At 35.8% G+C, this 17,269-nt stretch overlaps 1 protein-coding gene across 1 annotated transcript; it reads right to left on the reverse strand.

Annotated features, from left to right (window-relative positions):
* Window positions 1-640: 640 nt before the first annotated feature.
* On the reverse strand, window positions 641-16,374 carry hspa4l (heat shock protein 4 like). Its single transcript, XM_028000090.1, has 19 exons — window positions 15,992-16,374; window positions 14,286-14,343; window positions 13,411-13,551; window positions 13,200-13,322; window positions 12,644-12,743; window positions 11,512-11,645; window positions 11,187-11,431; window positions 10,057-10,133; window positions 9,823-9,974; window positions 9,627-9,733; window positions 8,849-8,982; window positions 7,707-7,903; window positions 6,690-6,764; window positions 4,877-5,020; window positions 3,005-3,130; window positions 2,820-2,927; window positions 2,212-2,331; window positions 1,977-2,138; window positions 641-1,269 (listed from the first exon to the last, which is right to left on the reverse strand). Exons 1-19 carry the CDS (start codon window positions 16,096-16,098, stop codon window positions 1,099-1,101), a joined length of 2,481 nt encoding a protein of 826 aa, XP_027855891.1. The 5' UTR covers window positions 16,099-16,374; the 3' UTR covers window positions 641-1,098.
* Between the last annotated feature and the right edge of the window lie 895 nt (window positions 16,375-17,269).

Here is a 17,269-nt window from a genome sequence, read left to right on the forward strand (position 1 = left end):
GACATCTGAGCTCAATGGCGTTATTGTCACGAATTCATGCATGAAACGTGAATAAAGAGAAACAACACAAATAACACGGTAAATTACTAATGTTTTTATATGCAATTGCACCGTAATAAACTAGAATGACTTCAGAAAGTGAATTTATTTCTGTACTGCAAATATTGTATATAAAAAAAAACAATAAAATTACATTTACATGGAAAGTCTCATAGTGTTTCATGTAATCTTTGCTTTTTTCTTTGAACATACTAGGATTTGGTTATATAAGAGCAGTTAATGCATAAAGCTGTAATAGAGGAAAAACTAAAACCATGCTGTTCTAAATGATTTTAAGCTCCTTTGCATAGATTTTGTTTCTAAACTTCTCATTCAAAGCTATTAAAATGCTTTTGATTTTACAGTTGTTATTGTTGGAGAAGGAAGATGTTGACATTTTGTTGAGAGACAGTCCTCAGTTGCCATGAGATGAGGCACAATAGATCTCTTGAATGTGAAAAAATTGTCGTTTTTTCATTTAGATTTAAATAATTGTTGCTAATTTTGCATTTTATGACTAAAAAACAGGAAGTCATGAAAATATACATGGATACATGGATTTTACTGAATAAATATGGTTTTGCAACATTAGGAAAAAGACATTTATATTTATCCAGCCTGACTTTATTTACTAAAATCATATTTACAGTTTCTAAACATCAGCATCACTTTAACCCAATAAAAACAGATACATATACAGGATTTGTATTTTCGCAGTCGAACTAATTGTTCTGCATTAACAGTTGCTTGGACAGTACTTATTATTCTTACTGGTCTTTGGGATTACTGGTGGTAGTGGATGGATCTTTATGGTATAATCTGAATTTAACCAGTTACAGAACTCTTTTACTTGCATGTGGAAGATGTGAGAGAATAAAACACAGCACTGTCACACGTGGGAATAAACGGTTTGAAGGCTTAAAGTCTTGATGGGAGAGAACACGAAAAAATCCACCGAGGAGGCTGGTGACAACTGAGACGTTTCGCCAAGATTTTGCTTTATTTTTCTACTTCCTAGGAGGGGCATTATGGAGAAGGATGATTGTCAGAGTCCGCTCCTCAGTCCACCTCCATGTGTTTCGCTCCAGGCTTTGGTTGCTGGTTTCCCTTCCCGTCTGCTTCCTGCCTGTCCGTGGGGCCATTGTGAGCCTCCTGATCGCCAACGTCGGACAGCTCCTCTGCAACCGGCTTTGGCCTGTTGGCAACCGAGCCGCAAACATCCTCCAGTTCCTGGTTTGGATAGAAACAGGAAGTTAGTAAAATGGGCATGTCAAAAATAGGGCTGGTTATCAGTTAATATAGCGACTGCTTTTAGTGATTGATCGATTAATCAGAATTTTAAAATTTGCAGATTTTTCTTTTAAGACATTTTTTGGGCAACATTAGCAAAAAATTTAATAAATAATTCAATTCCTTTTTTAAATACAAAAATAAACATTTTATTGCCTAAAATGCATTCATTTAGTGTATATGTGATTATTTAAATTGATTATCTGCAGCAGAAAAATATTTTTATCATCAAAATATGAAAAGTTCAGCACTTTCTGTTTGACTTAACATCAATCTGACAGCTATCTTTTATATTACTAATCCTATTTGATTAATAATGAGATAGGAAAAGATGATTAACAGGAGATATTTCTCACAGAATTAGAACCAGTGAAGCTAAAACTATGCCACCTGAGTTTGGGTCGAACATTTTTACAATATTTATTTTTTAATTTAATCTTAAAAACAAAAAATATTTATTTTTGTCTTAATTTCTGCTCTGAATTTTCTGCTTTCAGAAAATTGTCTTTTTTGAGTTAACGATTAATTGATTACAAAATTAGTTGACCATTACTTCAATATTTGATTTATGGTGATTAATCTGATTAATCATTTCAGCCCTAATGTAAAACTCACTAATGGAGTATTTGTAAAATATTTATCCATACCTGAATTTTTGCAATGATTTCTGCTACTTTAACCACTGGGTCTTGAGTTATTGCAGTTCTGCTTTGTGCATTTATTTTGTTGTTCATCCAGCCCATGCTTTCATTCACAAATTTCTCCACAGCGCTCACGTCCTCTGGGCTTAAATGTGAGAATCGTTCATCCTTTGGAAAGTGAAGAAGACATTTAGGAACAGGATTGAGGTTCATTAGGAGATAATTAAAGACCTTCTGTTACCTTCTGTTTGTAGGAATCTACAAACTTCATGTAGAGCTGCAGTTTCTTCCCCAGTTCTTCAAAAGCTCTTGGCCTTTCCTCGCTCTCTCTGTGCCGCTCTTGAATGGGCTCACCAAACATCTGGCAAAATTACATTATATTAATGAAGACAGCAGATTCCAAGTAGAGCAGAAAGTAGATCTGGGAAATATGGCTGAAAAATTTATCACAATGTAAGCGTTTCATATTCAAGGATTAAAGGATTTTATTAATTGCCATACCACCGTGCTTGTTTGTGGTACGAAATTTGGATTTAAAAAAATTACAACACAAATAAATAAATAACAAAGTAATTTCTTTGTAGAAATCAAATTATTATTATTATTATGATCAAATTATTGATTTGGTTTTGGTTTTAGATGTCTGAAAAAATGCCAAACTTGGGTTGTGACCTTTCCTGTTTTATCCAGTTTTAACTCCACTCTGTTGCTTTTTTTTATTTTTGAGCAGTTATGAGGCACAGTGGAAAAAATCTGAATCTGCTGCTGTGCCAATTACTCAACAGGTTGTTGCTAGGTAACCGAAGAGGGAGTGCGTTGGAATCTGAAAGTGCGATGATGAAGTGAAACCTTGAGCGCGCCCAGCTTCTCCTCGTAGACGTTTTTCGGCTGGTCCTCTCCCTCCTCGTACAGCCAGTTCTCCGTGTCCTCCAGCATCAGCGTCAGCCGGTTACTGTCCTGTTACCAAAGGAGAACTGCGTCGGTCCGCCTGCTCCATCTAAGAAGTGCTGTTAAAGTGAAAATGTTGAAGTTACCTCCTCGGTGATGTACTTCTGATAAATCCCGCAGAGCTTTTCCCGCAGGTCGTACACGTACTCTTCTACTGCGTTTTTAGCGTCGTTCAGCTCTTTCACCAGTTTGTCCTGGCAAATCATCTGTCGCTGGAAGGAAGAAAGTCAAAAATGAAAATATTCAATGCTAAGAAAACATAAACTGAGAGAATAAACATTTCTTGGGATCTAATTAAAAGTTGCTGCATGTCAGGGGTGTCCAACATGTGGCCCCGGGGCCATTTGTGGCCCTTTGACTGATTTTCTGCAACTAATGAATGATACAAATTTAGCCCAGGTGGTTGATGCAGAAAGAGATTCTTTATTTGTAGTCAGGATAAAATTATGTCCAACTAGGGATTAAACTATCAATCAGTTCTGTAATTGTTTATTCTAGCGATTAATTTGATGATTGGATAATAGGATAAAAAAAAAAACCTGGCTTTTAATCTGTTGATTATTTTTGGCATAAAGTCAGAATTATAACTTTAATCTCAGAATTCTGACTTTATGACTCAGAATTCTGACTTTAAAGTCATAAAGTCATAATTCTGACTTTATGACTCAGAATTATGACTTTAAAGTCATAAAGTCGTAATTCTGACTTTAATCTCAGAATTATGACTTTAAAGTCAGAATTCTGAGATGAAAGTCATAATTCTGACTTTAAAGTCATAAAGTCATAATTCTGACTTTAATCTCAGAATTATGACTTTATGACTTTAAAGTCATAATTCTGAGATTAAAGTCAGAATTATGACTTTATGACTTTAAAGTCATAATTCTGAGATTAAAGTCAGAATTATGACTTTATGACTTTAAAGTCATAATTCTGAGATTAAAGTCAGAATTACGACTTTATGACTTTAAAGTCAGAATTCTGAGATGAAAGTCAGAATCCTGACTTTAATCTCAGAATTATGACTTTATGACTTTAAAGTCATAATTCTGAGATTAAAGTCAGAATTATGACTTTATGACTTTAAAGTCATAATTCTGAGATTAAAGTCAGAATTATGACTTTATGACTTTAAAGTCATAATTCTGAGATTAAAGTCAGAATTACGACTTTATGACTTTAAAGTCAGAATTCTGAGATGAAAGTCAGAATCCTGACTTTCATCTCAGAATTCTTTTTTTTTTTTTCAGTAGCCCTAATCCTCTTCCGTAGCTCTGGGTAGAAAATGTATACAGACAGAATATTTTTTTTGACTTACATGCAAAAAATATAATTCTTTTTGTACAGTTTTGCTTAACTAGCATGTCATTCTTTCAGTAAATTAAATTTTTTAGTCCTTACACTCCAGTTAACGATTAGTCAACCAAATTAGTTGATTATTACTTCAATAATCAATTCATCATGATTAATCACCATTAATCGTTTCAGCTCTATTACTGACATAACTTTTCCTACTATTGAAAATGCTAAATGCAACAAAAAGAATCAGTCTTTTTAAAAACAAGTTTTTATAGTAAGTAAAGTTTATCCAGCAACTTTAACTGAAAAGTCAATTTTGCTGAACCTAAATCAGCTTTTATCTAATTTAAAAAGTGACCCAAACCCTGTTCTTATGATGAGGATAAATTTGTTCAACTGAGCAAAAGAAAATTTGAAAACTAAATGTATTTCTTGTAACACAGCAAGCATGCACATTTCTTGTTTTTTTTTAAGACTACTTTATTTGCTTACTATTAGTATCACGTTACATTCTGTGAATTGATGCACTCTTCTTTTACACAATTAAAATTCTCTGAGGCAGAAAACAGTTTTATATGTTCTCCTTTAGCACCTTCTTCATATTCTTCATATTTTGCACAGAAATCACGACTCAGCTTTTTAACGGCAGCATCTCTCACCTCATACTCAACAAAGTTGGTAAGAACGTCTCCGTCCAGTTGCCGAATGTTGTTGGCCACAATGGGAAGATCAATACTTTTCACCTTGACGTTTGGCTTGCTGCCTCCTGCTGTTGCATCCTGCTTTTCTGCAGCTGCCCCTTCCTTGGACAAAACAACGGATGCACATTCGTGAAAAAAAAAAGTCTTGTGGCTGAAATATTATTCCATGTAGTTAAATTAATCAGTACAGATAGTGTGAAATATGTATTTTAGACCTGCATCATCTCATTAGCATCTAGGCAAAGAGATGACTCCAGCATCTCCAGGGTATCTGCAGGTTTCAGCAAGTTAAATTTAAGACTTTTAAAGACATTTTCAATGCCACTTTAAAAGAAATGTAAGATAAAAAACACTATAAATGCAGGGGATGGTTGGAGAAAATCGCTACAATACAATCAAGCATCACAAAACCTGAAAACTCTGGGGTCTGTTAGCAGCTCTTGGCAGCAGCTTTGTGCTTCTCATACACTGTACTTAGTTTCCCTCTGGGATCAATAAAGTATTTTTTAATTTTTTATCTTATTTTGAATATGGCTCTCTATGGCTTTAACCTCATAAAGGCAAATAAGAACGTTGTCCAGCCAACCGGCAATAAATTTGTACTTAACCCATGATGGACGTTGTTATAGCTCCTGGCCTCCAGCTCTTTTTTTTTTGTTATGCAGGTTCAGCTGTGGGAAAACTCCTTCCTGCTTGCTTGCCTGCTTGCTTGTAACTGACTGTTTTGGCCAGCTTGGAGGAACTTTGTTCTGCTGACCCATTTTTGTTCTGCTTAGCAGTTTTGACTCTGATCTTGATTGCTTCTACTCAATGTTGAAGATTGTGTTTGGGAGGCTTGGTGCTCCAGTTAGTATTCCCTTTGTGTTTTCTTTTGGGATATTTTGAGTTTACTTTAGACTGACCTGTTTGGACATTTTTGTTAATTAATTTGCACGTAACATTCTTTAGTTTTAGTCCTTTTTGAGTGTTAATTGAGTTAAATTGTGTTTTGGTTTTGTGAAACCATCCTTTTGTAATAAATCCTTTTAAATTCCATTTGTTTTCTCTGGACACGTCTTTATGTCACATCCCCTGAACCCCTAGACCTTGGGGCCGTAACAGGTGTAAAAAAAGCTAGCAAGGGAATATTCGCAGCCAGTTAGTGGTAGCCTCTGAAGGTAATGTCTGCGACTCAAATTTAAAAAGTGCTGTGAGAGAAAAAAACTACATTAAAGTTGTTTATTTCAAAAGGGACAATTCACATAACATGCCAGATTTAGCCGTAAAGGCTAGTTTTCATGTGTAGTCCCTCAAGGTACAGTCGATTTAAATACAATATGTTACAGTGCAATGGAGACAACTTAACAAAAACAGAGAATGATAGTGATAAAAAGTATTATCTAAACGGAGAATACAGAGTAACAAAATTAAGGAAAATAAATGGCATATAGCACAAGAAGTTAAGACGTGATTAAAGTATTTTTGGCCAACTTACATTTTTTAATATAAATTTGAGACATTTTAAGGGTTTTGTTTTAGAAACATGAATTTAAGGGTGCGTAAACACCCTAATCTCTCTTCTTGGCTTTCTAACTGTACATCAAGACAGACTTAATGAAGAGTGGCAAAAGCAAATGACGTGGATTTGCAGGAACAGGTAATGTTGATGTAAAGAATATGACCAGAAATTGAGCCGTTAGCATGTCACGGCAGTCTTGAAACACTGTCAGAAACAGTCCACTGAATGTGGACTGAATGTAAACCTGTTTGTGCCAAATGACCCTTGACTGACCTTAGTGCTGGAGCTGCCATCCTCACTTGGCCCCTCCGCCTGGCTTTGACCCTCCTGCTCCACCTGCATTTTGCTCTAAACCAAAACACATTCAGTTATTTCATGCCAGCTACAGTAAACATAAATTATATGTTTTCTTATATTTCTAGTGGCACAAACTGTATTATCTTTGCTGTTTTCAAAGATTCAAAGCGCAGAAATGAGAACAAGTTGAGTCTGCAGGACAGAAAATCCAGATTAATGTGACTTTTTCCCTAAATTTACTGGTTTGTGTCAGACTCAATCATTCTGCAATCACTGGTTGTAATAGTTGTTTAGATTTATTTCCTACAATAATTTATTTGGCCTGTTTGAAGAATTTTATCCGATTAACTACAATTTGTCACAATTAATCACTTATATTAAAATAAAGCAATTTTTCAGATTAAATAATTTATTGCCTAAAATGCAATAACGTAGTATTCTTCTAGTGAACATTTAGTTTATTATTTGACAACTTTTTTGCATTAACTGATTACTTATTAGGTAGCAAAAGCTATTTTGTTTTTCACAGAATTTTCCAGCTGTGGAGTTTTAGGTAGAACATACTTACAGAAATTCTTTTTAATCTTAAAAGCAATTTTTTAAAATAAGTTTTGACTTAATCACTGCTCTGATGGTGTTTTTCTTTCAGCAAATGGGCTGTTTTTGAGTCTGTATATTCAATTAATTGATTACTAAATTAGTTGACGTTATTTCAATAATCGATTAATCATGATTAATTGCGATTAACCGCTTAACAATTTGAAAAATAGACCAATTTTTCTGAAAATTTTCAGGTTCTGAAAGGACTCTAAAAGAGTCAGAAACTATTGATACAAGGTAAAAGAAAACTTGGTTGAGTTTGACCATTACTGTCTAAATCTAAGATAAAATGCTGCACCGTTTTTTCATGTGTCAGACGCCTTTAACACAGAATATTGTTTTCTTTTTGCACTGGCAGCTTTCAGTGTAACATGGTGGAGATCAGAACCTCACCTGCTCCTCTGCTCGGCCTTCATTCTGCACCAGTGGCTCCGGCTCAATCTGCATGTCCTCCGCTTCCCCTTTCAGCTTCTCTATGAGCGACGCGCTGGACACGCTCAGAATGCCATGGATGTTGACGCGCACTTTGACCTTTACCTTTGAACTGTCTCCGTCCGGCTGAGGAACCACGTTCTGCACTGAAAAGCAGCCTGATAGCAGATGGAGAGAAGAAAAGCAGATTATTGACTGTAAAAAAAATTAACCTGCCACTCAGTGAAATTAAAATGTTTCAGAGCATCAAACATAAATAGAAAAAGCAGTTTTCAAATTAGCATTTAATTTATTATGAGTAAAAAACTGACCTGCCATAATGTGAAAGAATAATTGCTCCTCACTGTTAGATTAAGAAGTAACTGTGATTAGGGCTGCAGCTAACGATTAATTGATTAATCAGTTAAACTGACGATTAATTAATCAGATTTTAAAAAATTGTCACATTTAGCAAATTTTTGAATATTAGAAATACATTGCAAGTAAGCAAATAATTAAAAACCTTTTTTTACATAAGAAAATAAAGATTTTATTGTCTAAAATTTAATAAAAGCATTTCTTTTGTGAATTTGAACCAGGTGAAGCTGAAACTATGCTACCTGGGGAGTTTTGGATGAAAATAAAAACTACCATTATGTGTAAATATGTCTTAACTTCAAAATAAATTTATTTTTTGTACAGTTTGAACTTTACTACTGCACTGAATATGTTGGTCTTTCAGCAAATGGCTTATTTTGAGTCTCTGTAACGATTAATCGATAGCTAAATTAGTTTACGATTACTTCAATAATCAGTTTATTGCGATTAATCATGAATAATACTAGTAGTCATTATTAATTGGCTGTGATTAAGCATGATTCATAACGATGAATTAATCCTGAACAATCAGGACTAATCAGATTAATCACAATTGATCGGATTAATCCGATTTATTGTTTCAGCCTTACTCTTTTTAATATGAATATATTTCGCGATCTGAAACATTCAGGTCTAATAAAAAATGCAAAAACAGAGTAAATCTGTTTATTTTTCCATAGTGCTGTAGATAAGGTTTTCTTTCTGTAAAAGCAGGAGCAGCAGAAGTGCAGAATCAGCACCAGTACCTATCCTGTGGTCCGGGTAGGGGAGCTCCTGAGGATTACTGTAAAACGCTTCCAGGTCAAAGGGCTCCTTCTTGTGGAACGTGATCACCTTGGAAAATGGAGCAGCATGGTTCTTACCGAAAACCTCGCATTCTCTGCAGCAGAGGAAAAGCCAATGTCAGGAAACGGAAAGAAACCTTCAGTTAGGGCAATACAGATAAAAAAAATACATTTTCTTTCATATCAGATACGATTTTAATAACTTTTTCCTCGCTTTCTTTTCTAGATAAATTCCAAATGACAGAAAATATTTTCTAAAAGTGGCTTTTATTTCTGTAATCCCTTCTGTGAATTAGACGACGGAGAAATAGGGTCAGGCGACAAGAATTTTTGTTTAATCACATTAATTTAGTCATGATATAAGTAAAATAAAGACGTAATTTTACCAGAAGCAGAAAGCTTGGAAAGACATCACTTCAGAATCCTGATACTCATATTAATTTGATGTTGATGTGTTAAAAGATTTTGTATTTTCTGTAAAACTTGTAAAATTCAAAAGATACTCAACATTCCTGATTACATTTTTTGCATAAAAGTTCTAATAAAATTACAACTTCGTTCTCCTAATATGACTTTATTCTGGTAATACTATGGCTTTTTTGTCATATTTATTTTGACTTTATTATCGGAATTAAAAAAATATTAGCCTGACCCTACTATTTTGTGGTTGTCACCTTCTGCAGAGTATCAGCTGTTAGCATGGTGCTAACTGGGTTAGCTTCTACCACTACATATTTACCCCAGTCCATCCTCTGTGGGCGACTTCCAACGGAGAGTGATCGGAAACGGAACCACATCCGTGATGGAGAATTCCCGCACCTTAAACGCTGGAGATAAAATTGCGCACTGCATCCAAAAGCAGACAAACACAAAGGGTTATTAAGCGCTGAGGCTAATTTCCTGAGTCGGCTGCTGTTGTCAGAGAGGATTCCCACCTGAAGCGCACAGCCTCTGGCTACAGCTTCGTCAGCGTTCAGCGTGGTGCTGACGTCTTTGCAGAAATATTTGGTGATTCTCTCTTTGATGGACGGGATTCTCGTGGCTCCTCCGACAATCTCCACTGCATAGATGTCGTCCCGACTCAACTCTATTAAAAAAAACACACAGAGAATACCGAGAAAAACCCTGGCTTGTTATCAGATTGAGATAATACTTTCAAATATTCGTACTTGATTGCTCAAAGGCTGTTTTCAGCGGCGTCTCCACTCTCATCAGATACTGAGCGCACATTACTTCAAAGTGAGTCCTGTAGACACACAAAGAAAGATATTAAGATTACAATGTTCTTTTAAAGATTGTCATTAAAATAGTATGTATTACTAAGCAAATATCCTATCCTTTATATACAAATTATAGCTGAACAATATGGCTGAAAAACATATAATGATATAAGCATTTCATATCAGTTGATATCAATAATTATTGATTAGTTTTTTGTTTCAAATATATAAAAACTTCCCAAACTGGTGACCTTTCCTGTTTTATCCATAGTTTTCACGCCACACTGTTGTTGTTTATTTTTAAGCAGTTAAGAGTCACATTGGCGAATCCTTTTAGACTGCTGCGGCGTCAGTTACTCAGCAGGTTGTTGCTAGGTAACCAAAGAGTGAGCGAGTTGCTAGGTAACCAAAGAGTGAGTGAGTTAGCTGATTCCACCAACTTTGCTATTATTATTGTGTTTTTTGGAGGGGTCAGATTACAATAATCTGCCAAAAAATTCAATGTAATGTGTCTAGAATATGCATCTAAATAAATAATCATAAAAACAAGAATTTTTAACTCAAATGTGGTCATTAATCTTTACCTAATCATGACATAGTCTAGGAGATTTGTGTAAAATATGGCTAGAATTGCTTGAAAGGTGATACAAAAGGTTACCCAAGTGTGACTCAAGATAGTTAAGCCTAGCTCTAACTAGCTGCTAATATTCACTTGCTAGTTATTTGTGTCTATAGTGGGTAAATGCAAATTTATCACCAGCCACCTAGATGAAGTTTGTACAATTTCTTTAGAGATATAGGTCTTAAATGCTATTCAAAATAGTCTTAAAATGTCTTAAAATTAAGTCGGTGTAGAGGCCTTGTATTACAAAAACACAAATACTTTGTGTCGTACTGAACATTATCCATTGTAATAAAACGTTTCCATCTGCATCCGCCATCTGTGCTCTATGGGATAAAATGTTATCTTTCCTGAACTGCAGCTTGGGGCCACAAAAAAATTACTCCAAGGGCCACAAATGGGCCCCGGTCTGTGCTTTGGACACCTCTGTTCTAAAAGAAATACCAAGGGTGTTGACCTGTTCATCCTGCTGGAAACATCAATGTCGTTCATGAAGCACTCTATGTTGAGAGGAAGGTCAGAGGAGTTGGCGCTCATGAGTTTCTTCAGCTTCTCGCATTCCTGATGCAGCCGCAGCAAAGCCCTCGGGTTGTCCCTCACGTTCAGCTTGTACTTTGTCTTAAACTCCTCGCAGAAATAATCCACCAACGCTTCGTCAAAGTTACGCCCTCCGAGGTACAGGTCAAACGCTGTGGCGAGAACCTAACGAACGATCGAGACGACTGAGCCCAACTTCAAATCAGAAAATCATGTGTAAACATGAGGCTGAAGGAAAGGTTCACCTTGAGTTTCCCCTTGTTGAAAGCAGTGATGGAGACCTGGAACGATGAATGCCCCATGTCCACAAACACCACATTCCTGGGCTTCTCCTCAGGCACAGGGAGGTCTTGTTTGTAGATGCCATAAGCCAACGCCACTGTTCAGAATAAAGTGTTTATTGGGATCATTGTAATGCAAAATTTATATTTTTATACTTCCATTTGGGTCTCAACTGCTTCTAAAAACAGCCCAAGCACTTAAAAAAAACCCACCCAGCTATTGTTTGACTATAAATTAATGTGTTTTTTTTTGTCTGGAAAATTAGCAGTTTAAAAAAACCTCCCAAATGTTGAATCACATTCCACAGGCCGTTTCCTAGCAACCCCTGCCGAGCCCAGCCCCGTTACCTAGCAACCCAAGCTGAGCTCCGGATCATTTGGTCAGCAAATGTTTAGCTGTTGACTTACTATCCAGAAACCACTTGTTTAGTTTTTGAATATGTGCAAAAAAATGCTTACAGTATGAAGCATAATACTAATAAAAAGTATTTTTTTATAAAGTTTGTAAAAGCATAATTTCAGAATAATCTCTACTATAGTAGTAGAATAATGGGGATCCTTAATTAAACAAATAATGTCAAAACTTACATATTTTTTTCACATATTCAATATTCCCACTCCCTGTCCACCTACATAATCTTACATTTATTACTTGTATTATAGCAATTAACCCCTTATTTAATAGTTAGCTCAGCAATACAGCATGTATTTAATTTTATTTATAGTGGATGAACAATCATTATTTCTTTAAATTTCACCAAAAAACAAAACTAGCGTCAATAACAAAAACACCCATGATAATTAAATTGTTGGTTGTGCAGGAGGCTCCACTTTTGCTTTTCGAAAATGTATGGCTGTATAATTACGCATCTGTTTGTAGCCATTTTCACATTTGATATTTAAAGTGACAAGACGCGCAAAAACAGCTCCAAATAAGCATCTCTGACCAGACTAAAATCTCATTATCTAAGAATGATTTTGTGGAAAAAATTTAATGAACATGTTTAGACTTATCCCAACCAATTAAAGGAAGAATAATAAGTCATCTTTAACATTTCCTTCAGCTTTTTCTCAGCATAAACCAAACAACTCTGACCTGCTGTGGTGTCGTTGATCAGTCGCAAACAGTTCAGCCCTGCAATCTGAGTCGCATCGAGGACTGACCGTCTCTCTGCGTCTGTGAAAAAACTTGGGACCTGAAAAACCAGAAGCCAGAGTTCAGGAAATCTCCCTGGAGCTTTGAGTTACACCCACTAGGCCTGTTACAAAAACAAGTTTTGGTCAATAAATTGTCCCAGAAGTTATTGCGATAAACTATAAAATTGTTGTTTTGAGAGAAATTTCATGTAATATAATGGTAATGCAATCTGACAGCTGGAAGACATTTTAAATATTCAAAATAAATAAATAAAACAACAGAAGCAACAAATAAAGTGAATTATAAGGACTCTGTAAACAAAATTGCCCTTCAATGAAAGGGCTAGTTGAGACCAAAGCACCAAACTGAAGACTTTTATCATCCAGTTTTTGGTAGAAAAAGAGAGAAAAGAAAAAAAAAGAAAATTATTGAGCTCATTTTAACTCATCACGTGATTAATTGATTATTACTTATAGCAACAGGCCTAAAGCTGACATCAGTCTGCATCGCTCACAGAAACCACGCAGTCCACCACCGGCTTCTTCAGCGCGCTCTCTGACGTCTCCTTCAGTTTGGTGAGCAGCATCCCGCTGATCTGCTCCACCGTGAACACCTTCTCCTCATCCAGGTAGCGCACCTGGAAACGGTTCACAACGATGAGCAGGGGAAATATCTGCAAACGGTTAATTTACAGGACCACGGTGTGTCGTTGTAAAACGCTCCACCTTAATCCCAGTGCTTCCATTGGCTAGCTTGTCGAGGCTGTAAGGCAGCTTGCTCCTCTCTGATTGGACGAACGGATCATCAAACGCTCTGCCGTGAAACTTTTTGAAGCCGTGTACAGTGTTTTTAAAGTTTGTTATGACCTGGTAGAAAAACAGGAGAAACATTTTGAGCTTTTAGATACAGGATAAAGACTCTGCCACTTTATTAGGTACACCTTGCTAGTGAGCTGGACCCCTGTTTGCCATTAAGTCTGAAACAATTAGTCAGATGAATCATCATTAATCGAAATAATTGCTAACTAATTTAGTAATTTAATTATCATTAGCTGGAGTATACAGATTGAAACATTTGCTTAAAGAACCCTGTGAGCATAAATTAAACCACAACTGCAATTATTTTCATTGTAGGGCTGCAACTAACGATGATGTTAATTATCAATTAATCTATGAATTATTCTGACGATTAATCGATTAAATCAGAAAAAATTAGCACATTCTGCAGTTTTGTCATTTAAGTCTTCATTGTACAATATTAGAAATACATTAAAAGATGCAAATAAACAAGTAATTCAGTAAGAAAATAAACATTTTATTGCCTAAAATGCAACAACATAGTGTTCACTTGATCATTTGTAGCAAGGAATACATCTGCAGCTAAAAAATACTTTTAACATCAACTCGTGAAAAGCTCAGCGCTTTCTGCTTGACTTATAAATACATTGAAGGGTAAATCTGTTTACTATTTTTGAGTTAACCAATTTATAAAACAATGCTAATAGGAGATTTATTTTTTTTACTACACCACTTGAGGAATGTAGCCAATGAAGTTTGGGGAAGAATACAAGTAGAAGACAAAATGCAATGACTGATCTTACCTGACTCTTGGCTGCATTTCCAATCATCCGGTTTTTGGAGGCCAAAGACACACAAGCCCTAAATGCAACGGAGCACAGGAGTACATTAGGAGGGATATAATCTGCGTCGGTGCAAAACGAGAAGCAATGAGCTGAATATTTTACACAAGGAGTGATGAGATTAGGAAACTGCAACAGGGGAGTCTGAGGAAGAGCCACAAACGAGGGCAGTGAGATAAACCAGTTCACCTTCAAAATTCAACTCATCTTGTCTGAAACAAGGAACAGGAACTTCCCGGAGGAACTATCATCAGCTTTAACAGCACTGTGAAAAAGTTTGTGCATATTCCTTTAGTTTTGTGTGTCACACTTCATCAAACTCATTTTAATATATAAAAAAAAAATAACCTGAGCAAACACAAAATGTGATTTTGAATTAGTATTTAGAGTAAAAGGCTATTAAAACTTATTTGTAATAACAGTAATCCCCCCTTAACTTTTATTAGTTCATATTTGAATTAAAATGTCCTGAGAACCAGCCAGCATTCATGCCAGAATGCCGAGAATTAAGGAGGCACTGGTATGAAAATTTGGTCCAGTATCAACATCTGATATTAATATTGCTTTTAACTGATATTTAACCAATACTTACTGACACTTACTTACTGAAATTTGTAATGGAATAAATACTTTATCATGCCACTGTAACGGCTGCTGTGTTACTTTAGAATTGTATCGCAATATTTTATAGTAATATTGTGATAACTATAAATATTATGATTTTTAAAAATCTATTTGTTACTTATTTTTCAGATAATAAATCGTTTTGCACAGCATTTAAGCACCACAAATACAATTATTATCATTGAAAAACATTCTCATCTTAAATATGCTTCTCCAGGAAGCCTCTTAATTATAAAAGTGATTTATATGACTAAACTGCACATAGTAGATGCATTTAATCATAATTTTGAATTTGGCGATATTTAAACAAAAAGTGGAGAAAATAGCAAAAATAATATTTCCAATCATGCTGTTGGTGTTGATTTTTGCATTTAACATCAATAACTGAAATTTATCATAATAATAAATCAGAAGATCTTACTCTGATAAGGATTTTGTCACGATAAATGATCAACGATACGATAAATGTCCCCGCAGTGTGATGGGATCCAGTTCCCACTGGCTGGCACTCCCTAGTTTCACCTTGCCACAAAAAACACACTGCTCCATTTAGTCAAGTGCAGCTGCACTTCCCTGTAAGAAGCTGCTGTAAATGCAGTTTGCACACGCTGAGGCCAGCATGTTAACAACTTAGAAAAATGTCTGACATCCTGGATGAGAGTGAGCATCGCCGAAGGGCTGATTCCGTTGCATTTCTGGGCTCGGTCCTGGAGAATTTTAAGGATGTGGAAAAGCCTTTCAGGGTCATGCAACACCCAATGTCGCCGTGTGATGTTAAAAAGCTACAGATAGTACTCCTGTCATAATCAGTGATTAAATGAAGCATTTAAAGAGCGACACCGGCTGCAGGTTTAACTTCAGATTACTGCTTCTTAGAGTAGCAGGTAGAGGGGCCAGGTAGAGGCCTGGACCTCTACCTGGCCCGGAGTTCAGAAACACAAGAACCTCTGATTCATGAGTATCACAGCACGCAGCGAGCCTCCATTAGGCTAAATATTGCGTAACAACCCGCGTCCATGATGCTGCTCGGCGTTAATACTCACGGTGTGCATCTGTCACTGTACTCATTGGCCACCGTTTCAATGCCGCCGCTCCTGGCCACAGCGATATAGCAGTTCTGGAAACCCACATCGATGCCAACCACTGACATGATGAGCACCTAAATGCACCTTCCCTCTGAGTTTTCCTGCGCAAAACCCGCACCGACACAAGGGCAAAACACAAAATGTGACTAGTTCTCCAGTTCTGCAAACAAATCCAGGCCTCCCGGGGCTGAACAAAAGTGAATTAGAAGCTCTTATGTAAGCCGAGCTGTTTATAGCAAACTCATTCAGAGTAATCCCCGAAGAGACCAGAACCAGAGCGGATTCTCCAACTCCGAGGCGGCTCTAGCATCACCCAGCGCCGCTGACTGTGAGGATGCTTCTCGAATCCGCCCCCAGAGCGCGCTGATTGGCTGCGCCGCGCTCGCTGTGCTGTACGTCATTGGTGCCTCAGCCAATCGATCACAGAACAATCTAGAACCTCACCCTGAAAGTGGAGCTTGTTTACGTCACTGAAGCGAGACGGTGACGTTGCGAGCACGTTTGCTGTGAATTCATCATGTCAGGTGAGAGTTTCTGTCCTCACTCACCTACCTCAGAGCGGGGACACACACACACACACACACACGCACACACACACACACACACACACACACACACGCTTATTTAGTTTATTATTATTAATAATAATAATAATAATAATAATAATAGCTATTATTATTATTATTATTATTATTATTATTATTATTATTATTATTATTACTTAAATACATCAATGTAGTGAATTAAAAGTAAAAAGTAAATAAAAATGATTTAATGTTTTTTATTGATCCCAAAGGAATTAATAACATATTGATCCCAAAGTATTTTTTGAACTGAATTGAATTCACTTTACACACACAAATACACCATTGCTTATTAAATTTAATATGAAATCATATTTAATATTAATTAATTTAATCATATTAAATAACATTACTTAAACACTAAGCATTAGTAAAATGTAAATTAATTAGTATTAAATGTAGTATTTAAATAAATATTGTTAATATTTATTAAATAATTACATGTATAATAAATATTAAATACTACATTAAAAAGTACTAAATATTATTTATTATTTAAAAAAATACTTTAGTGATACCCTTTGGGATCAATGATTTAATCTCATCAATTTTGTAAGGACAACTAAGCCAATAATTTTGCAACAATCTATTGTGACAAGGGCTATATAATTATCGAATAGTAATTAGACGTATAAATACACACATACATAAT

Source organism: Xiphophorus couchianus, chromosome 19 (assembly GCF_001444195.1).
Source record: "Xiphophorus couchianus chromosome 19, X_couchianus-1.0, whole genome shotgun sequence".
Classification (NCBI taxonomy): Eukaryota; Metazoa; Chordata; class Actinopteri; order Cyprinodontiformes; family Poeciliidae; genus Xiphophorus; species Xiphophorus couchianus.

Bases quoted from the DNA above. Each gene is read 5' to 3' on its own strand.
- hspa4l (XM_028000090.1), bottom strand. From the start codon at position 16,098: ATGTCAGTGGTTGGCATCGATGTGGGTTTCCAGAACTGCTATATCGCT. The intron at 9,975-10,056 runs GTACGAATATTT...TTTTTTTAATAG, and splicing joins AACAGCCTTTGAGCAATCAA to AGTTGAGTCGGGACGACATC. The intron at 7,904-8,848 runs GTACTGGTGCTG...ATCTGCTATCAG, and splicing joins CTACCCGGACCACAGGATAG to GCTGCTTTTCAGTGCAGAAC.